We start from the raw sequence: 16,153 nt of genomic DNA, 5'->3' as shown, positions 1-16,153 counted from the left end.
ATGGAGGCTTTCCCATTGATGAATGGTTTTGCACACTCTGTATACCAGGAGGCAAGACAGTTTGGATAACTCTAAGGACATAATATCACCTTAACTCATGGGTGTAGCAGATTTGATCAAGAAATTTGAATCCTTTACAAAGGAAGCTGATCAAAATGAAATCAAAAAGAATGGTTCATTAGATGAAAATGAATTAGTGTCCTACTACAAGTTCAGCGAACCACCTACGGCGCTAAGCGGTATAGAAACTGCGAAAACTGTTGAGATTGTATCAGTTGCCTCGAATGAAGACTCGCCTTTAGTGATAGAGACACAGGAGGACTCGAACGATGGAGATAGCTCCCTTGTGGCAGAGACAACGACGGAAGGCTCAGAGCCTCCTGCAAGTGAAGGCCAAGGTACTGAGTTATCGCATTATGAAGTAACGGGAGACAGTTGCGATCAAGTGGCTGCTCCAGCACTAGATGTGCCGCAGATTATTGTGCACCCTGTTCAGGACTTCGATCAGTCTTCAGAGCAGACGCCCGAGCAGACGCCCGAGCAGACACCCGAGCAGACACCCGAGCAGGTGGAAGAGAAGAAACCAGAAGGGAAGAAGAAACCCACTGGAAAAAAGAAGAACAAGAAGAAACAGAAGAAGAAGTCCTCGGCTACTAAGGAAACCGGATCGGTTTCCGAAAGTGAAAAATCGCTTAGGCGGGTTTGAGACAACAGAAGATCAAACGGCCTCCAATGATGATGATGAGACTGTATCAGATGATGATAATAGTTACAGCGAAACACAAAGCGATGGTGGGAGCCTCGACAACGAAAAAGCAAGGAAACTAGCTGGTAATAATAATATCGCCATTGAAAACTCAACTTCAAGCTGTGAATCAGACTCTTCTGACTTTGTGGGCTCGCAACCTTCCCAGGAAGCGCACTCCAGAATAGGTCGGGATGAACCTTTCCAGTTTGGGCAGCGTAAGCTGCGAGAAGAGTCTGATGTTTGGGATCATAATGCATGGGACAATGTGGAATGGGATGACGAGCAATTACAGGAGGCAAAACTGAAGATAGAAGAGCAGCATAAGTATCCTGTAGAAGAGTTTGACCGAAACCTCTACAATGGAAATCCTGCACGTTACTGGGATATATTTTACAAGAACAATAAAGCCAATTTCTTCAAAGACAGAAAATGGCTACAAATCGAGTTTCCTTTATTATATTCAGCAACAGACAAAGACGCTGGTCCTATAACTATCTTTGAGATAGGTTGCGGTGCTGGCAATACAATGTTTCCAATATTATCCGTTAATCAGAATGAACAGTTGAGGGTAATAGGTGCTGATTTTGCCCCTAATGCCGTAGAACTAGTTAAAAACTCTCCCAACTTTAACCAAAAAAATGCACATGCTGCAGTCTGGGATTTAGCCAACCCAGACGGCTTATTACCGGAAGGTGTTGAACCGCATTCTGTCGACATTGCAGTTATGATCTTTGTCTTCAGTGCTCTCGCACCTGCCCAATGGTCACAGGCTATGGATAATTTGCATAAAGTACTTAAACCCGGTGGAAAGATTTTATTTAGGGATTACGGCAGATATGATTTGGCACAGATTAGGTTCAAAAAGAATAGATTATTAGATGACAACTTTTATATCAGAGGCGACGGTACTAGGGTGTATTTTTTCACGGAAGAGGAGCTAAGAGCTATCTTCACAGAGAAATATTTCAAAGAAGAGCGAATCGCTACTGACAGGAGGCTGTTAGTAAACAGGAAAAGAAAACTGAAAATGTGTCGTGTCTGGCTCCAAGCGATGTTTTCTGTCCCAGAATGAGCAGCCGTATATTCTGCAATTCCGCTGTATATATCCGAGGCCGGTTTATAACGTCCTTCAAGTACCTGATCAATGTACGCTACTTAACTTAAAACAATATTTTATATTAAATTAAAACCTGGAGATATTACATATAGAAATATGTAGGAATCCATCAATGCTGAAGAATAACGTGTAAAGATCGACTAGCGAAGCCTCCAACGGTACCTTAATACCCTGTATCACCGGGACAACAGAGAGCGCACCATTGGTAAATATTTCTGAAAACTCCGTTTCTAAGAAGCTTGCCAATGTTGCATTAGGCTCTTCTTCAATGCTAACATTGGGCTGGATCACCTTGATTTCTTTAGTGGAAGTATGATGAGCTCTAATAGGAATATGTCTCATTTTAGTCCTCCTGGGGATTATTCGCGAAGCGATATTATAGAAAGCCTTTTTGTCCAATTTCAAAACACTATTCCAGAAACCCTTCGAATCTGGTATTGATAAAGACATCATCTGCTTCGAGGAACCATTCATTATGAAGCATGCCTGCTTCCATTGATGGCGCCAAAAGTCTTCCAGCTGCGCAAATCCATCAACAATGGGCAAAACTCCGGACGGAAGAGTCTCACCATAATTTAAAGTAAGATCCCATAAAGTTAAAGTTGTCTCACTATACTCTTTAACGCGTTCATCGGGATTCAAGCCTGTTAATGAATCATATATAGAGCCAACAGGATGATTCCAAAATATGGGGACATCCTCCATTTCAAACCACCATCCACTGAAATCATCTTTAATTTCAACTTTTATGATACTTTTTAGCCTCTGTAGAATAAATGGTAAGTAGAATACAAGGTAAGATTCTCTTGGCAGTGAAATATGGCACATGGCATCGTGTTCAGGGGTGCCTTTTACTACGAGATCCTTATGCAAACGCACTTCAACGTTCAAAGTCCCATGAAACACCAGGTTTCTTACTTTGTCTTGGAATTCATTGGGCATATTAGACCTTAATACCGAGTTCAAACCTGTTAACAGATCACATATATTGTATTTTCATCTTTATGTCCCGGCTAATCCAAAAGTCTTTTAAAATACGTAATACTTTCTTTTTTATATAGCTGGAAACGCATTTTCAACATGGACAATTACACCTAGACGGATACCTAATGGAGCTTTATTTAACCAATAACGAACCTTCTAGGGATCTATGGCTGTGGCAGCCGACAGTACGTGATCCAGATGATGTAAATGATTTTCCTGAAACATTAACTTTACTGTTTGGTGTATATTACTTGGATAAGTTTGCTACGAGTGTAGGAAATGAAGTTGAGAAGTTATTAGATAAATTAAATGACATATTTCTACCTTGGAATGACTATTATCCATGGGAAGGTTATAATGGTGTTCAGCTTAAAAGATTTATTGACAAAAGTGGGTTACCATTTATATTTGGTGAACTAGTTGTTGGTGATAACTTTGAAGAAGAAGAATCACTAGTACTTGGCATTTTGAAAAGGTTCTCTATGTCTGCGGGTTCCAATGTGTTTATAAAAATGTGTGATACGCAAGGTGACTTTATATTAATGTCTTGTAGTGAGATAATTCCTGCAGAGTACGAATATCCAGTGGGGAACAATAGACTTTGGCTTAACGAAGGGCAGTTTAGCTTTATTCCTGTAAGTATTGAACCAGGCAGAGGTTTATCACAGGAAAAATCCCTAGAATTTCTACGAAGTTCTTATTATAAATGCATAAAGATGCCGGAAATCACAAACTATTTCGAAGAGAACCTAATAAACGATTTCCCAACTAGTCATCTGAAAGGGTTGAGGTGGCTTTCCTTTAGAGTTTCTCTTGATCATCTAAAAATACTACACAGGAATAAAAAGCTAAGCAGTATTTTACTGAAGAACTTTGTTAATGAGGATATAGATGCTAAAACTATTGCGAACCGAATTACAGATGATGCAAAACAGTTAAAACTGCTTGCTACAGAGAACCATTGCAGGTTGCTTTCACACTACTTGGCAAGTAATCCTGAGTTGGAAGAATATGACAAGGAAACTTTGATCGGCGCGATACTATCTAGCTCTTTGGAAGCGCTTACAAATAACAAAACACTTTTATCTCGTGACTGCGACAGATGCTTAGATTCCACCTTAGTGGATTCTTTGACAGCAATGAATCAGCTAACCAAGAATATCAATATCCCAGATGCTGTTATTTCAACGGAATCGTGCTACTTAGAACAAGAAGCCGCTGCTAAGAAGTTTGAATCAGATTTACAGAGCCTTTTATCGAGCATCAAGAAAGAAGCGGACGAAACCTCACAGGCTCCTTCCATGAGGAATGAACCAGATGATGATGCTGATGATGATGATAAAGCTGCTAGAGAATATTTTAATTCTCAAGGCCTTGATATTAGCGAAGATGACTTTTTTGAATACTTTTTAACCGAAGCACTAAATATGAAAGAGGAAGATCTTGACGACTATAAAAACAGAAACCAAAATGAACTCATGGAAGATCTGCAAGATACAAAAGAAGAAGTAGAGATGTTGGAAGAATTCGAGGCCATTTTGGGCTCTAATAATAGAGCTGATTGTAACCTAGAATCTCTGGAACATTTACTAAGGTCGATGCGAGTTGATGGCTCTGCATACGCTGTGGAATCAATGCTTAAGAATTTGAACGCTACCCGAAATATGTAACATTAATTAGTTAGTTAGTTACTATGATATAGTATGAGCTTAATATTATGCATTATCTTCATCGTCCGCGATCCCGATTTCTTCATGATCATCATCATCATTTCCTGTACTTTGCTTAGGAGAAAAGCGCTCAACGGCATAATAAGATGCAGTTTGAGACCATTCACTAGCATCACTGTAAGATCGACCTATTTGGTATTCACCTGACTTCGATGCTGAGTTCAGAGTAAGAGGATATAGTGGAAGAGCAGATTTAGAAGATGTTGCACTATTTGATTGTAAGACAACTTCACCAGCTTCTTCCTCTTGCTCGCCAAGAGGCCCATACTCAGCATCATTATTGGTATAAATTGGTGCTGGCCCATCACCATCACTAAATGAGCTTTCTTCTTGAATAACATATTGCGTACCTGAAGAATTTGCCCTTGTTAACTTACTACGTTTTACGAGACGAGGGTTAACCCTCGCCCGCCTTAGCAATAAATTCTTTTCTCTCTTAGGAAGCCAAGAGGATGGGGTTGAAACCCTACCAAACCTAGGAAAAGAAGAGTCAACTCTAGATAATAAAGTGTTAGAATTTGCTCTGATGTCGAGGTTAATTGGAGAAGAGGCTGTTGTAATGTCATAAAACGAATCCGTACGTGAACTCATTTCAGAATTACTTGAAGCGCTTGACATAATGCTTACAGCTCTTTTCGCAAACATTTTGGATTTTGATAATGATGTTGAATCGCCAGTGCTGCTACCATTGACCTGTCCAGATCCGGACATTCTAGCACTAGCGGAGTTGGACAATTTGTACCCCGACTGAGCGTCCGTTGAGTATTCAGAATTAAAAGTACCATTGGACATCACTGAATGTTGTGAAATTAAAGAAGATGGTCGAGTTTTTACAGCCGTATTAGCACGCGATGTCGAATGAGTGTTGCCATCGGCTTCTGAAGTGATTAAGGATGGCTGGACTGAAGCATCACCCGATGATTGAGATTTAAATTTCTTAACATTTGGCTCTTCAACAATCGTCAAAGCACCACGTAATCGATGCTCTGAACCACGACTGAGGCCCGCATTTGCTTCTACGTCGGTCGGATTTTGATTTAATTTTTTAGGAACCTGCTTTTTTGATACATTTAGGCCAAGCTTGGAATTAACTTTAGGCCCTGAGGCAGATGGAGCACCATTATTATTAATTGCCCGTCTATCACGGCGTCTCAATTGCTGCTTTTTAACTTTCTCAAAAAATTGGGATATCTTCTGGAATATATTAATCTTTGATTTCATGGAAGAAGAGACACTTTCTTGACTTCGGATAGGGATTACGGGAATCTTAGACTCTTTGAATGTGCTTACAGTAATATTTTCTGGATTTGGAGGTCGATTAGACACCTCACTTCTTAGACTGAGTATCTTTTTTAATGTATTAGTTTTATCACCACCAACCTCATCCTGACTTGCCGCCCCAGATGTGGGGTCAAATGCCTTCCTAACGGACAGCAGCGACCTAGTTCGCTTAGGATTCTTTAAGAGCTCTCTCTTTTTCTCTTTTTCAAGCAATAAGTACCATAAACTGCACAAAGAGTCACATCTCTTCTTCATCACTGACAATTTTATGGACGACGTATCGAATCCGGATTGCTTTAATTTCTTTAGAAGTCTTTTTTCAATCTTCGATTGGAAATTGGGATTTGCCCGCCTCTGCTTCTTGATCAAAGAACCTATAGTGTCCAGTAAAACAGCACCATAGGGCTGTAAGAATGGATGTACTAAAACTTCATTTAAACTGGGACGAAAGCTTGGATTTTTCTGTAATAGTTGTTGAATCAAATCTCTTGATGCTGAATTTGTATAGTCGTCTATTATCTCCGGTTCATTATTCATTATCTTTAAACTAGTTGCAGAAGTGTCCCCTTCGTCAAATGGCATATACCCATGTAACAAGGTGTATAAAATGATACCCAATGACCAGGTATCTACTTTATAACCATCATAGGTCTCTCGTTTAATCAATTCTGGTGCCATATACACCGTTGTTCCGCAAATTGTTTCTAGTTGAGTCTTACTTGCGCACTCTCTGGTGAATCCGAAGTCAGTTAACATAGCATATCCGTTCCTGTCCAGCAAGATATTCTCCAATTTAAGGTCCCTATGGACACATTGCAACGAATGCGCATAGTAAACTGCACTAACTATCTGCGCAAATAGTCTCTTTGTTTCCTCCAACGGTATCCGCTGTTTATAGAGTAGGTATTCATACAATTCGTTACCAGGGCAGTACTCCAAAGCCATCCATACCTTTGTTTCCGTGACAATGACCTCATAAAGCTTCGTTATAAAAGGGAAGTCAAACTGTCGATGGTAAAACACTTCTCTCACAATATTGGCATCGTTCTTTTCACCTGTTTTAAGCACAACTTTTTGGTGCGTAGGCTTATGACTCGCAAGGTACACCTTTCCAAATGAGCCCTCGCCTATCAACTTCAATAATCTATAATTTCCTACCTCTTTAAGTTCGTTCGAGCTAAACTGCCCATATAGCTTGTTATAGGATGCTCCTATAGTAGCTTTCAAATTATTCTGTTCTACTTTTGAAGCAAACATCACTCTCTGAGATTCAAAATATCCCTATTTTCCACGCTTTATACACCTTCAAAAGCTTATAACTTTATACCGATATCTTTAATATCCTTTAATGCCTGAAACCCCTTAACAAATACAGTCTAAGATTTAACGTTTATCCTCCGTAATAGTCCTAATTCTGCACCTAGTAAAACCTAGAAGCGAAGTACCTCAACGTTGACAGTAATTTTACAATCCCAGTAAAAAACCTTCGAAAGATGATGATACTAGCCTTCAATACCCTTACTTTTGTTATTATGTAGTCTTTTATGCAGTTGTTAATATGTTGAAGGTAATTTAAGCCAGTTAAGTTAGACAATCACGTGAAAAAATTATTATGCCACTATAGCATGAAAGTCTACGTGAACTATTAACATCAGTTATATGCATTATATATTTACTTTGTCCTATGCCTTGGACCACCTGGAGACTTCTTGTTCCTGGCTGTCAAAATCTCAACACCGTTGTCTGTAACTAACAGGGTATGTTCAAATTGCGCACTCACCTTACCATCTTTGGTTGCGGCAGTCCAGTCATCAGGCCAAGTAATGTCTTGCCATACACCTTCATTAATCATTGGTTCGATCGTAAAAACCATACCAGCCTTCATTATACCAGGGGTTCTATTATTGGCATAATGTGGAATATTTGGCGAACAATGGAAGAATTTTCCAACTCCATGGCCACAGTATGTTCTAACAACTGAACATTTATTTTGCTTCGCATGCTTTTCAATCACATCACCTAAGTCCTGGAATCTTGTTCCTGGCTTACATAGTTTGATCGCATTCTTCAAGCACTCTCTCGCGGTTTCAACTGTATTTATGGCCTCTTTACTGGTGGCCTCTCCAACGTAATATGTCTCATTAAGATCTGCATGCATTCCTTGGTAATACAAGGAAACATCCAAGTTCACTATGTCTCCATCTTTTAACACATACTTGTCAGGTATACCATGACAAATGATTTCGTTAACAGATGTACAAACAGATTTCGGAAAGTTGTAGTAGTTAAGTGGAGAAGGATATGCATCTCTCTTTATAGTTTCGTTGTGGACAATCTCATCAATCTCATCAGTTGTGATTCCTGGCCTCACCGCGCTAGCAGCAATGTCCAAAACCTCTCTAGCTGCAATACAAGCTTTTCTAATCTTCTTTATCTCATCCTTAGTGTAGATTGGAATTTTATTTAATCTATCATTACGCTGCTCACTTAATGGCAAGCCATTTGCTGCCCAGTCAGGCTTCTCAATCTCTGGCGGCACATATCTTTTGGGAGTTAAGGGATAATGCGCCCTTAAACTACCAGTGTACTTAAACTTCAAAAAAGGATCGTAAGGTGAATCATCGTCATCTGACTTCGAGTGGAGAGCCTTGTGAGCTTTATAATTACCCTTGTAGCATGATTCGTTACAAAATACAGATTCAATACCCTGTTTCAGGCAAATTGGGCATTTCAAGGAGGAGTCAGTTTCCTTACCACATTGTAAACTTGCGCAATAACCTTGCGACATTATTATAGAATACAGGGGTTTATGAAGAGCCAAAGTATGGCAGGCTACTACAGGAATATGGTGATGGGCCGTTAAACATATTTCATGTAAAAATTTTTTCCAATAGTGAAAAAAGCAATTAACACTAATAACTCAAAGTGATGTAGTATGTTCAGCTGGCACCATGAAACTGAGCGGTAGTAGCTCTTCTAAGGTCATCACACGTACCTTTGATGCATCGCCATTTATTAAAACTACAGGGAAAGTCTTTGGATCTGTGAACTCCCTTATAACTTGTCTACAAAAGCCACAAGGGGTTATGTAGTCATCCAAATTATCTCCACTGATAGCTATGCATACCCAATCGTTCCTATGGCCAGCTGACACAGCAGTTACAACCGCAGACCTCTCTGCACATGTTGTACATCCATAACTTGCGTTTTCCACATTAGCGCCAGTAATAAGCTCCCCGCAGGCTGTTTCAATACAACAACCTACCCGAAATTTGGAGTAAGGAGAATAAGAGAACTCCCTAGCTTTAAGCGCCAATTCTATCGCACGGCCGTACTTATCCATTGGAGATTACTAAAGGTCGTGCTTGTTTGTGTTTGGAGTATATGACTAACTTGCCGTCTCTGACGACCGTAGTTAATCAGAGTATGTACCTTAAATACGTTTTCGGAGTCCCTCCAGTTACAAACGACAGGAACATAGCCACGGGGTAAATGCCTATGTTTCGTTTAAACGGTCGAGAATATGTCACATAGTGACAAACACTTGTGTCCAGAAATCCGCGTAGCACATGGCGCAAAACCAAACAATCACGTGACGGGAACTCACGTGCGCCATTAGAGGTGGTCATCTCAATTCATTAGCGCTATTACTCCATTTATCGCATTTACCCTTTCTAAATATAATAGAGGGATAAAACCGGGGCAAGTAAATCGATTGCAACATTGTTCGCACTACCGGTATTTCTCGAGCAGTTAAACTGGGCATTGTTCGCATAAGAGGCAATTCTCTCTACCGTACTCCATCAGGTTTTTATTAGCCTACTGCAACAAAACGGCCTTCATCTCATCTTTTTAAAGTATCCTGGTCGACTAAGGTTCTTTTTCTGCCAATATTATTAGCCGCAGCAAGCATAAACCTAGCAGCATGGTACTACAGGAATTCCATAACCATCCAGAGTCGAAAGTTAAGGTCACTGCACTAGAGTCGTTATTCTTGTTGTCTTATATGGACCCCCAACCTCGTCCACAATCAAAGCTTAGTGGATTTAATGTCTATTTATACATTGATATTCCTACAATAGATTTCTACAATGATGAAATGACTCAGGGCAAGGTGTCTAGGATGAATAAAAGATTCAAAATCCAGAAGGTTAAGAAGCACTTATTTGCTAGTTTTACTAATTTTAATAGACAGCTGTGGAATATTTTTAAGGAAAGCCCTAGTGACAGTTCGAGGTTATTTAGGGTGTATATTCATTCCAGCGGGTCCCTTCGTTACGTTGAATCCATCAAATATTTGATTGAATCCTGTTGGTCGGAGTTGTATGAGGTTCGCAAACAAGTGCAAATAACTTTCTATGTCCACGTAACCCCAACTACGCATAAATGGTTTACGACATTCTTGGACAAGGAAATAGTTGATTCAGACGTGGTTATTTTTATTCCTATCAAGTCATATGGTGAAATCACTGCCTCTACGAACCCGTTTAAGGAGTATTATTCGAAGTTGAATGACAAATTCACAAAAAAGAATGACTCTTCTATAATGGATTCGATAGTGGTTGTTACAAATAAAACTGGGGTAAAGGCATTGTTGACGATTTTATGTGACAGACCATTGACGAGCTACCTTTACCAAGAATCCTTGGACGCATTGAACAATAATGCCTTACGCAGTGCGAAATCGGGACTTGTTGAAGGTACAAGCCATGACTATATAGACAGTAGTGAGGATGACACCCCACTCACCAGAAATTCATCTTCTCTACTAAACTTTCAAGGATCGCTTCTCACATCCAATAAGGACAAATCAGTGAAAGTGATAACTATACCCATACCATCGAAGAACAGATCTAGTAGGTCACTGACCCCTCTTGATAATGACGGAGGGGATAGTTATCGTTTGGTATCATCTGCTTCCCTAAAGGACCCTGTATGCATTGCTCGTAGACAAAACATTGACACAGAGGATTTTATTGCTGATGAAGATGACGAATTTGAAGATGACGATCAAGAGGTTGACAGTTCCTCTGACGAGGATGGTTTAAGCTTTTATGCACCGATGAAGTTATCCGGTGCATGTACAACTGAAGAGTGTAACACAGAAGGCACTGTTGTCGATATACATCAGCGGTTATCAGGTCGACGATTTAGATCCTTAAGTCTGATTGATCCACGTTGCAAGCCGTTCGCACATCATGCCTCACCTAGCATGGAACGCATAGAAGATGAAATTAGTTCCCAATCAATAAATAACGAGTGGTACACAAATATCCACATTCAAGATGGCGATTTTGGTGAAGCCATCACTCCATCGCAAGGAAAAAGGATTAGACGAAGCCTACGAAAAGAAGTTTCCTCGCACGGTTTGATTCCTCCAAGTTTTTTCTCTAGATTATCATCGCCCAACTCGAGCAGCAACAGTTCACAGTCATCCCTTTTTAATCTAAACCTAATATCTGCTGCGATATCTAAACAAACTAAAAACGAGAGCTTTGAACTGGGCACTACGTCGCCCTTAAAAAGGATAGGTAGCTATACATCTGAGAAGAGTTTGGCTGATTCTTCTGGGGACTCTAGGAAACAATCTTCCGCGCAATTGTTTCAAACACTTATGGGAAAGGATAAATATGCTGGACATTGGGTAGGCAAGACTAGTCCAATGGCAGCAGGAAGGTCATTATATCATGAAGACCACTTGATATCTTGCGTTAACGTGGAAACTGACGTGGAGCAGAAACTCTATACATCGAAGTCGAGTTCTGTCAGCACGATAATAAAAGAAGGAACAGACATCTTACCGTCAACTACCCTAAACGAGATGCATGATGTGATGACAGAAGTACATCTGCCGTTGGAATCTAATCATTATCCAGATGACAAAGAAGTTAATACACATAACTATAAGAAACCAAAGTTCACACTTGATTTATATAGTGATGAGGACATAAACAATACTGGCGCGTGGGTGTTAGGCTCTAATAATAGGTGACAAGAGTCAAATAGAAGTAGGATAAGGATTAAATATAGAAGTGTTGCAATTTACCAACAAATAAATGACATATATATTATATGCATGGCGATGTGGCCTCAATCTTGTAGACCGAGTGCTGGTCTTACTTTTTCATCGCGTGATTCATAACTGGTGTTAATTTTATTTGCGCTTGAGCAACGGAACTGGTATTGCTTAAGTAACGGGTATAAGCTTTCCTATACTAAGCAAACTACACAGTTTACCAGGCAAACTTGTGAACATCGCAGGTGCAGTCCAAGTTATTCATCAACTTCTCAATCTCAATAGTCTAAGTAATACTAGAGAATTCATATGAACGTCCCCATTGCTATAACCAGTTCTCAATCAAACATTGCAAGTAACTCTAATTGATATGAGGCAAAATGACCATCTTCACTTTAAACTAAACAGACACTATACACCTCCTGTATCACAATCAAGCAGTATACAAGCCAGTTCACTGACGTCTATTAGTGAGTCTCCCTGGTTTCAAAGCTTTCTTCGGTGGGTAATTACCATTGATCATCCTTCTCTGTCTAATGATCGCCACAATTATAGCTCAATAGCGCACCTCACCAATTACATATTTTTCTTTGGGGGTCACCTACGAACGGTTTCAAATACCAAGCATCTCTCTTTACTAGTTTTACTGATAGTACTATGTCCTATGATCCTGTTCTCCATATTCGAAGTCCGCCGTTTATGGCGCATATGTCTCAGCGCAAGAGCACTTGTTGTACTTTTCTACTACAGCTGGATACTTTGCTTCCAGTCCTTTTTGAAGACGGCTACTTCAGATCCAGGTCTACTTCCAAGAAATATCCATCTCCCGCAGTTGCAGAACGACTTCTGCATCCCTAATGAATACTACAATTCAATTCGGCTACCTTCACCCGTAAAGAATTCGCCGGTAACCCTAAAATACTGCATTACATGTCGAATATGGAGACCACTAAGAGCGTCACACTGTTCTACTTGCAATTGCTGCATAATGACATTCGATCACCATTGCGACTGGGTCAATAATTGTATCGGGCAACGCAACTATATCCATTTCCTTACGTTCCTCTTCAGTGCAGTTATTTGCGACATAGTACTTTTAGCTGCATGTTCACTATGCCTCGCAAATGCGTCTTCTATCTCTGGAGATCCCGTTAGTGTCATACTTATCTGCTACAGCTGTCTTGCAATATGGTATCCCGCAATTTTGGCAGTTTATCACATTTTTTTAACTGGAACACAGCAGACTACACACGAATATTTAAACAGCATCGGGTCAGGGAACCCAATATTTCACAAAGTAGTACGAGCAGACGATCATCCATTTCTTACTGACAGTTTTGTACATAATATGGTTCTACAAATGTGCCAAAAGAAAGGTTTTAGTGCTATGAGCACTACTAAATCGCATGAATCCGGAGATTGGCGGTTCGTAGATATTCCACCACCCCATTCATTCGAAAAGATATAACGGACTTAATCGATTCAATTATTTAGTAACAGCGTTACCTCTATTGTTGATGTCACTATAATCGTTAGAATCCTTTGTGACTAAGATTCCGGCCTAAGTACCGTACACCACGTTGATAGGAATTTTTCAGTTTTTTCTTTTTTTGTAGAATTATAAAGCTAAAAGACGTTAGATGCTTCTTTCTAATCTTAAAGCTGCTCTTCTTAAGCAAAAGCCAAGCTGGTGTTACTGAGGTCGTGATGAAACTTTTTGAAAATGAGTACGTGTTTGATTATGAGTGGGAAAAGGTTACAGCCGCAAATTGGAAGAAGTATCCTAATGAGGTCTCTACCCATGTGATAGCGACAGATGTCTTAAGGCGAGAAGTTGATGCAACTGGGAGAAAACTTGTTAGTGAAAGGCTCTTTACGATCCAGCAATGCGTACCCAAGTGGATAATGATGTTGGTTGGAAGTAGAAACGTGAGTTACGTTAGGGAGGTGTCTACGGTAGATCTGGATTCTAAGACATTGACTCTAAGGAGTTGTAATTTGACTTATTCGCATTTATTAAAGGTCTACGAGACTGTCACTTATAGACCGCATCCTGAGGATCCAAATAGAAAGACGCAGTTTCAGCAGGTAGCGCAGATCACTGCCTACGCGCCATTCAGCAGGCTTTGTAATCAGTTGGAGGACTGGTCTGTCCAACGTTATAGAGAGAATGCTGAGAAAGGCAAACGTGGCTTTGAGGCTGTTTTAGATGTTTTTAGTAGGCATTGGGATCAGAGGGAACGTTCTATGGACAATATTGGTAACGCCATCATCGAAAATGTTAGTGATACAGTTGAGGATATATTAGGTTCTGATACCAAACCATCGATCCTCACTAGGTATAACACTGTAATTGAAGCTGCTTTCAAACATAGCTAGAGCGCTGCTGTAACAGCAATCTGCATTTTTCTGAGACTTCTTCGCTACAACATCGGTTCTGTTCCGATGACTGAAATTATTTCGATTTTTTAGTACGACGGAATTTAGCCGATATTAGACTGGCATCGGCATTCATCAACGTATAAATACGCTTAGTAGTATATTTGATCATTAGTAAGTAACTTTTTAAACGCAGCAAATCATGTATTGAGGTTCGCATTGGATGACTATAAGCTTATGTTTTTACTCCACGTGAGGCTTCATATTTTTCTTTCTTTTTTATACTGAAAAATTTCAGCGCAGGCGATGAGGCAGCGTTATATATATACGACGGGCTGACGAAGGCCATTGCAAGAGCAGTTACAAAGGCTTCTTAACTTGGAAGGTCGCTTTAACTGGACTAGAGCAGCTCCTATATAATAAGAAGGCCAGATTAGTTGTACGGTGGAGCTATGACCAATAAAGGCAAAGATGTGGGCTCCAAGACGGGGCTATCAATGCATGATGACGCAGGTCAGCAACACACTAATACGGTCAGCCATTCTAAAATTCAGGACGCTGCTAAAAGCCAATATTACTTTACAGGCCTTGACAACATTAGGAAGGGCAGCTTGAAGACTTATGATCAAGAGAATGAGTTGGAGTTAGAGTTACATAAGATTCTGTCTCAGGATAACACAACTGATGCCTCTGGGATGAGTACGGGAGTCGATGGGCTAGGAAACGTTACAGCGGAGTCATTTTGTCATAGAGATGAAATTGCAGAAGCAATTGAGAAGGCTATGGCAGAAATTGCGTGTCCTGAATTGTGGAATCACGACCATTCCAGCCAAGATGCAGCTGCTGGAAATGAGATGCATCTATCTCAGTTGACAATGGATGGTATCTTGGAGAACGATGAGACTTTTGTAACAATGCATAAAACTGCATCTGCTGTGGCATCTGCTGAAGCTGCCCGTCATTACTCGCCTTTTAAATCTGATAAGCACGGTATACATCCAGAAACTTCTTCAGCTACATTCCAAACGAACACCCCCGCTGCTAGCGAGAGTATTGATAATTCACCCTCAGATGGCATGACTCCAACTTGCAAGCGTAAAAACGTTTCAGCTGCTGGAACAGCCCAGTTATCGTCGAAGAAAGCCAAGTTGCTATATGAGACCATATCACCAGAATCGTTGTCGCCATTATCTGACAACAGTGACTTCCTCAAGAGCACATATAGCAAGACGCCAAGCAGTACGCAAGAAGCATCACATACCACTGGATCTACCACGGAATCGGCGTTGTGTACTGACATAAAGCGCAAATTGCAGAACCCTGGTATTTCAGCTCACGGTATCATGAATCCATCAGGCCAGAAATCGAAGGTATCCTGGCAACAGGATTCCTCCGCTCATATTATTCCACCAAAATTGACTAACGAATACACAATGCAACAAGTGACGGAAACAAAGCGGAGAATCATAAATACCCATAAGTTAATTCTTAATTTTAACTTCTTGAAAGATAGCTACACCAGGTCGTGTAGCCAACTAAAGAAAGCCATTTTCAAATTGAAAACGTCTGAGTGTCATCGTGCTCGGCTAATCAAAGAAAATGAACAATTGAAAAGATTAGCCCTGGACCTGCATAATAGGTTAGAGGAGTTGAGCAAGAACAACAACTGAAAGGATTACTACTGTCCTTCAACGTAATGATACTCCGGGCTTCGAACTGCAGTCAGAATGCATTTCATATACCAGCTCCTGATTCTTGCCGTTAGTAACACGGATGTGGGTATTTGTTTCCATCGCTCTGTCGCCCAGTCATTGCGCATCAGCGGTAGCGCTTCTTTTTATGTAAACCGCATTAAAGCTGCTCGCTGCAAATAATAGCATACTAAATTAAAAAATTAA

The 16,153-nt window shown here is 40.3% G+C and overlaps 10 protein-coding genes across 10 annotated transcripts; 6 read left to right on the top strand and 4 right to left on the bottom strand.

The window, feature by feature from the left end:
* Positions 1 to 97: 97 nt before the first annotated feature.
* On the top strand, positions 98 to 1,820 carry ABP140 (tRNA(Thr) (cytosine(32)-N(3))-methyltransferase; the record flags this gene model as incomplete). The annotated part of the gene is given in 1 exon segment (XM_018130548.1): positions 98 to 1,820. Coding segments are annotated over 1 exon segment (1,722 nt in total).
* Positions 1,821 to 1,931: 111 nt separating this feature from the next.
* ATG5 (Atg5p) lies at positions 1,932 to 2,807 on the bottom strand (the record flags this gene model as incomplete). The annotated part of the gene is made up of 1 exon (XM_018130547.1): positions 1,932 to 2,807. The coding sequence occupies one exon, from the start codon at positions 2,805 to 2,807 to the stop codon at positions 1,932 to 1,934; it is 876 nt and encodes a 291-aa protein (XP_017986036.1).
* Positions 2,808 to 2,974: 167 nt separating this feature from the next.
* AW171_hschr2848 (HBR138Cp) lies at positions 2,975 to 4,519 on the top strand (the record flags this gene model as incomplete). The annotated part of the gene is made up of 1 exon (XM_018130546.1): positions 2,975 to 4,519. One exon carries the CDS (start codon positions 2,975 to 2,977, stop codon positions 4,517 to 4,519), a length of 1,545 nt encoding a protein of 514 aa, XP_017986035.1.
* Positions 4,520 to 4,564: 45 nt separating this feature from the next.
* AW171_hschr2847 (non-specific serine/threonine protein kinase) lies at positions 4,565 to 7,117 on the bottom strand (the record flags this gene model as incomplete). Its single annotated transcript, XM_018130545.1, has 1 exon — positions 4,565 to 7,117. The coding sequence occupies one exon, from the start codon at positions 7,115 to 7,117 to the stop codon at positions 4,565 to 4,567; it is 2,553 nt and encodes an 850-aa protein (XP_017986034.1).
* Positions 7,118 to 7,532: 415 nt separating this feature from the next.
* MAP1 (methionine aminopeptidase MAP1) lies at positions 7,533 to 8,648 on the bottom strand (the record flags this gene model as incomplete). The annotated part of the gene is made up of 1 exon (XM_018130544.1): positions 7,533 to 8,648. The coding sequence occupies one exon, from the start codon at positions 8,646 to 8,648 to the stop codon at positions 7,533 to 7,535; it is 1,116 nt and encodes a 371-aa protein (XP_017986033.1).
* A 132-nt stretch (positions 8,649 to 8,780) lies between these two features.
* On the bottom strand, positions 8,781 to 9,203 carry CDD1 (cytidine deaminase; the record flags this gene model as incomplete). The annotated part of the gene is made up of 1 exon (XM_018130543.1): positions 8,781 to 9,203. The coding sequence occupies one exon, from the start codon at positions 9,201 to 9,203 to the stop codon at positions 8,781 to 8,783; it is 423 nt and encodes a 140-aa protein (XP_017986032.1).
* Positions 9,204 to 9,785: 582 nt separating this feature from the next.
* Positions 9,786 to 11,852, top strand: SND1 (Snd1p; the record flags this gene model as incomplete). Its single annotated transcript, XM_018130542.1, has 1 exon — positions 9,786 to 11,852. The coding sequence occupies one exon, from the start codon at positions 9,786 to 9,788 to the stop codon at positions 11,850 to 11,852; it is 2,067 nt and encodes a 688-aa protein (XP_017986031.1).
* Positions 11,853 to 12,246: 394 nt separating this feature from the next.
* Positions 12,247 to 13,344, top strand: ERF2 (palmitoyltransferase ERF2; the record flags this gene model as incomplete). Its single annotated transcript, XM_018130541.1, has 1 exon — positions 12,247 to 13,344. The coding sequence occupies one exon, from the start codon at positions 12,247 to 12,249 to the stop codon at positions 13,342 to 13,344; it is 1,098 nt and encodes a 365-aa protein (XP_017986030.1).
* A 239-nt stretch (positions 13,345 to 13,583) lies between these two features.
* AW171_hschr2842 (PRELI/slowmo family protein) lies at positions 13,584 to 14,255 on the top strand (the record flags this gene model as incomplete). Its single annotated transcript, XM_018130540.1, has 1 exon — positions 13,584 to 14,255. One exon carries the CDS (start codon positions 13,584 to 13,586, stop codon positions 14,253 to 14,255), a length of 672 nt encoding a protein of 223 aa, XP_017986029.1.
* Positions 14,256 to 14,707: 452 nt separating this feature from the next.
* On the top strand, positions 14,708 to 15,925 carry ATC1 (Atc1p; the record flags this gene model as incomplete). Its single annotated transcript, XM_018130539.1, has 1 exon — positions 14,708 to 15,925. One exon carries the CDS (start codon positions 14,708 to 14,710, stop codon positions 15,923 to 15,925), a length of 1,218 nt encoding a protein of 405 aa, XP_017986028.1.
* Positions 15,926 to 16,153: the final 228 nt, after the last annotated feature.

Source organism: Eremothecium sinecaudum, chromosome II, assembly GCF_001548555.1.
Source record: "Eremothecium sinecaudum strain ATCC 58844 chromosome II, complete sequence".
Lineage (NCBI taxonomy): Eukaryota > Fungi > Ascomycota > Saccharomycetes > Saccharomycetales > Saccharomycetaceae > Eremothecium > Eremothecium sinecaudum.
This window is presented reverse-complemented; position numbering and strand designations above follow the sequence as displayed.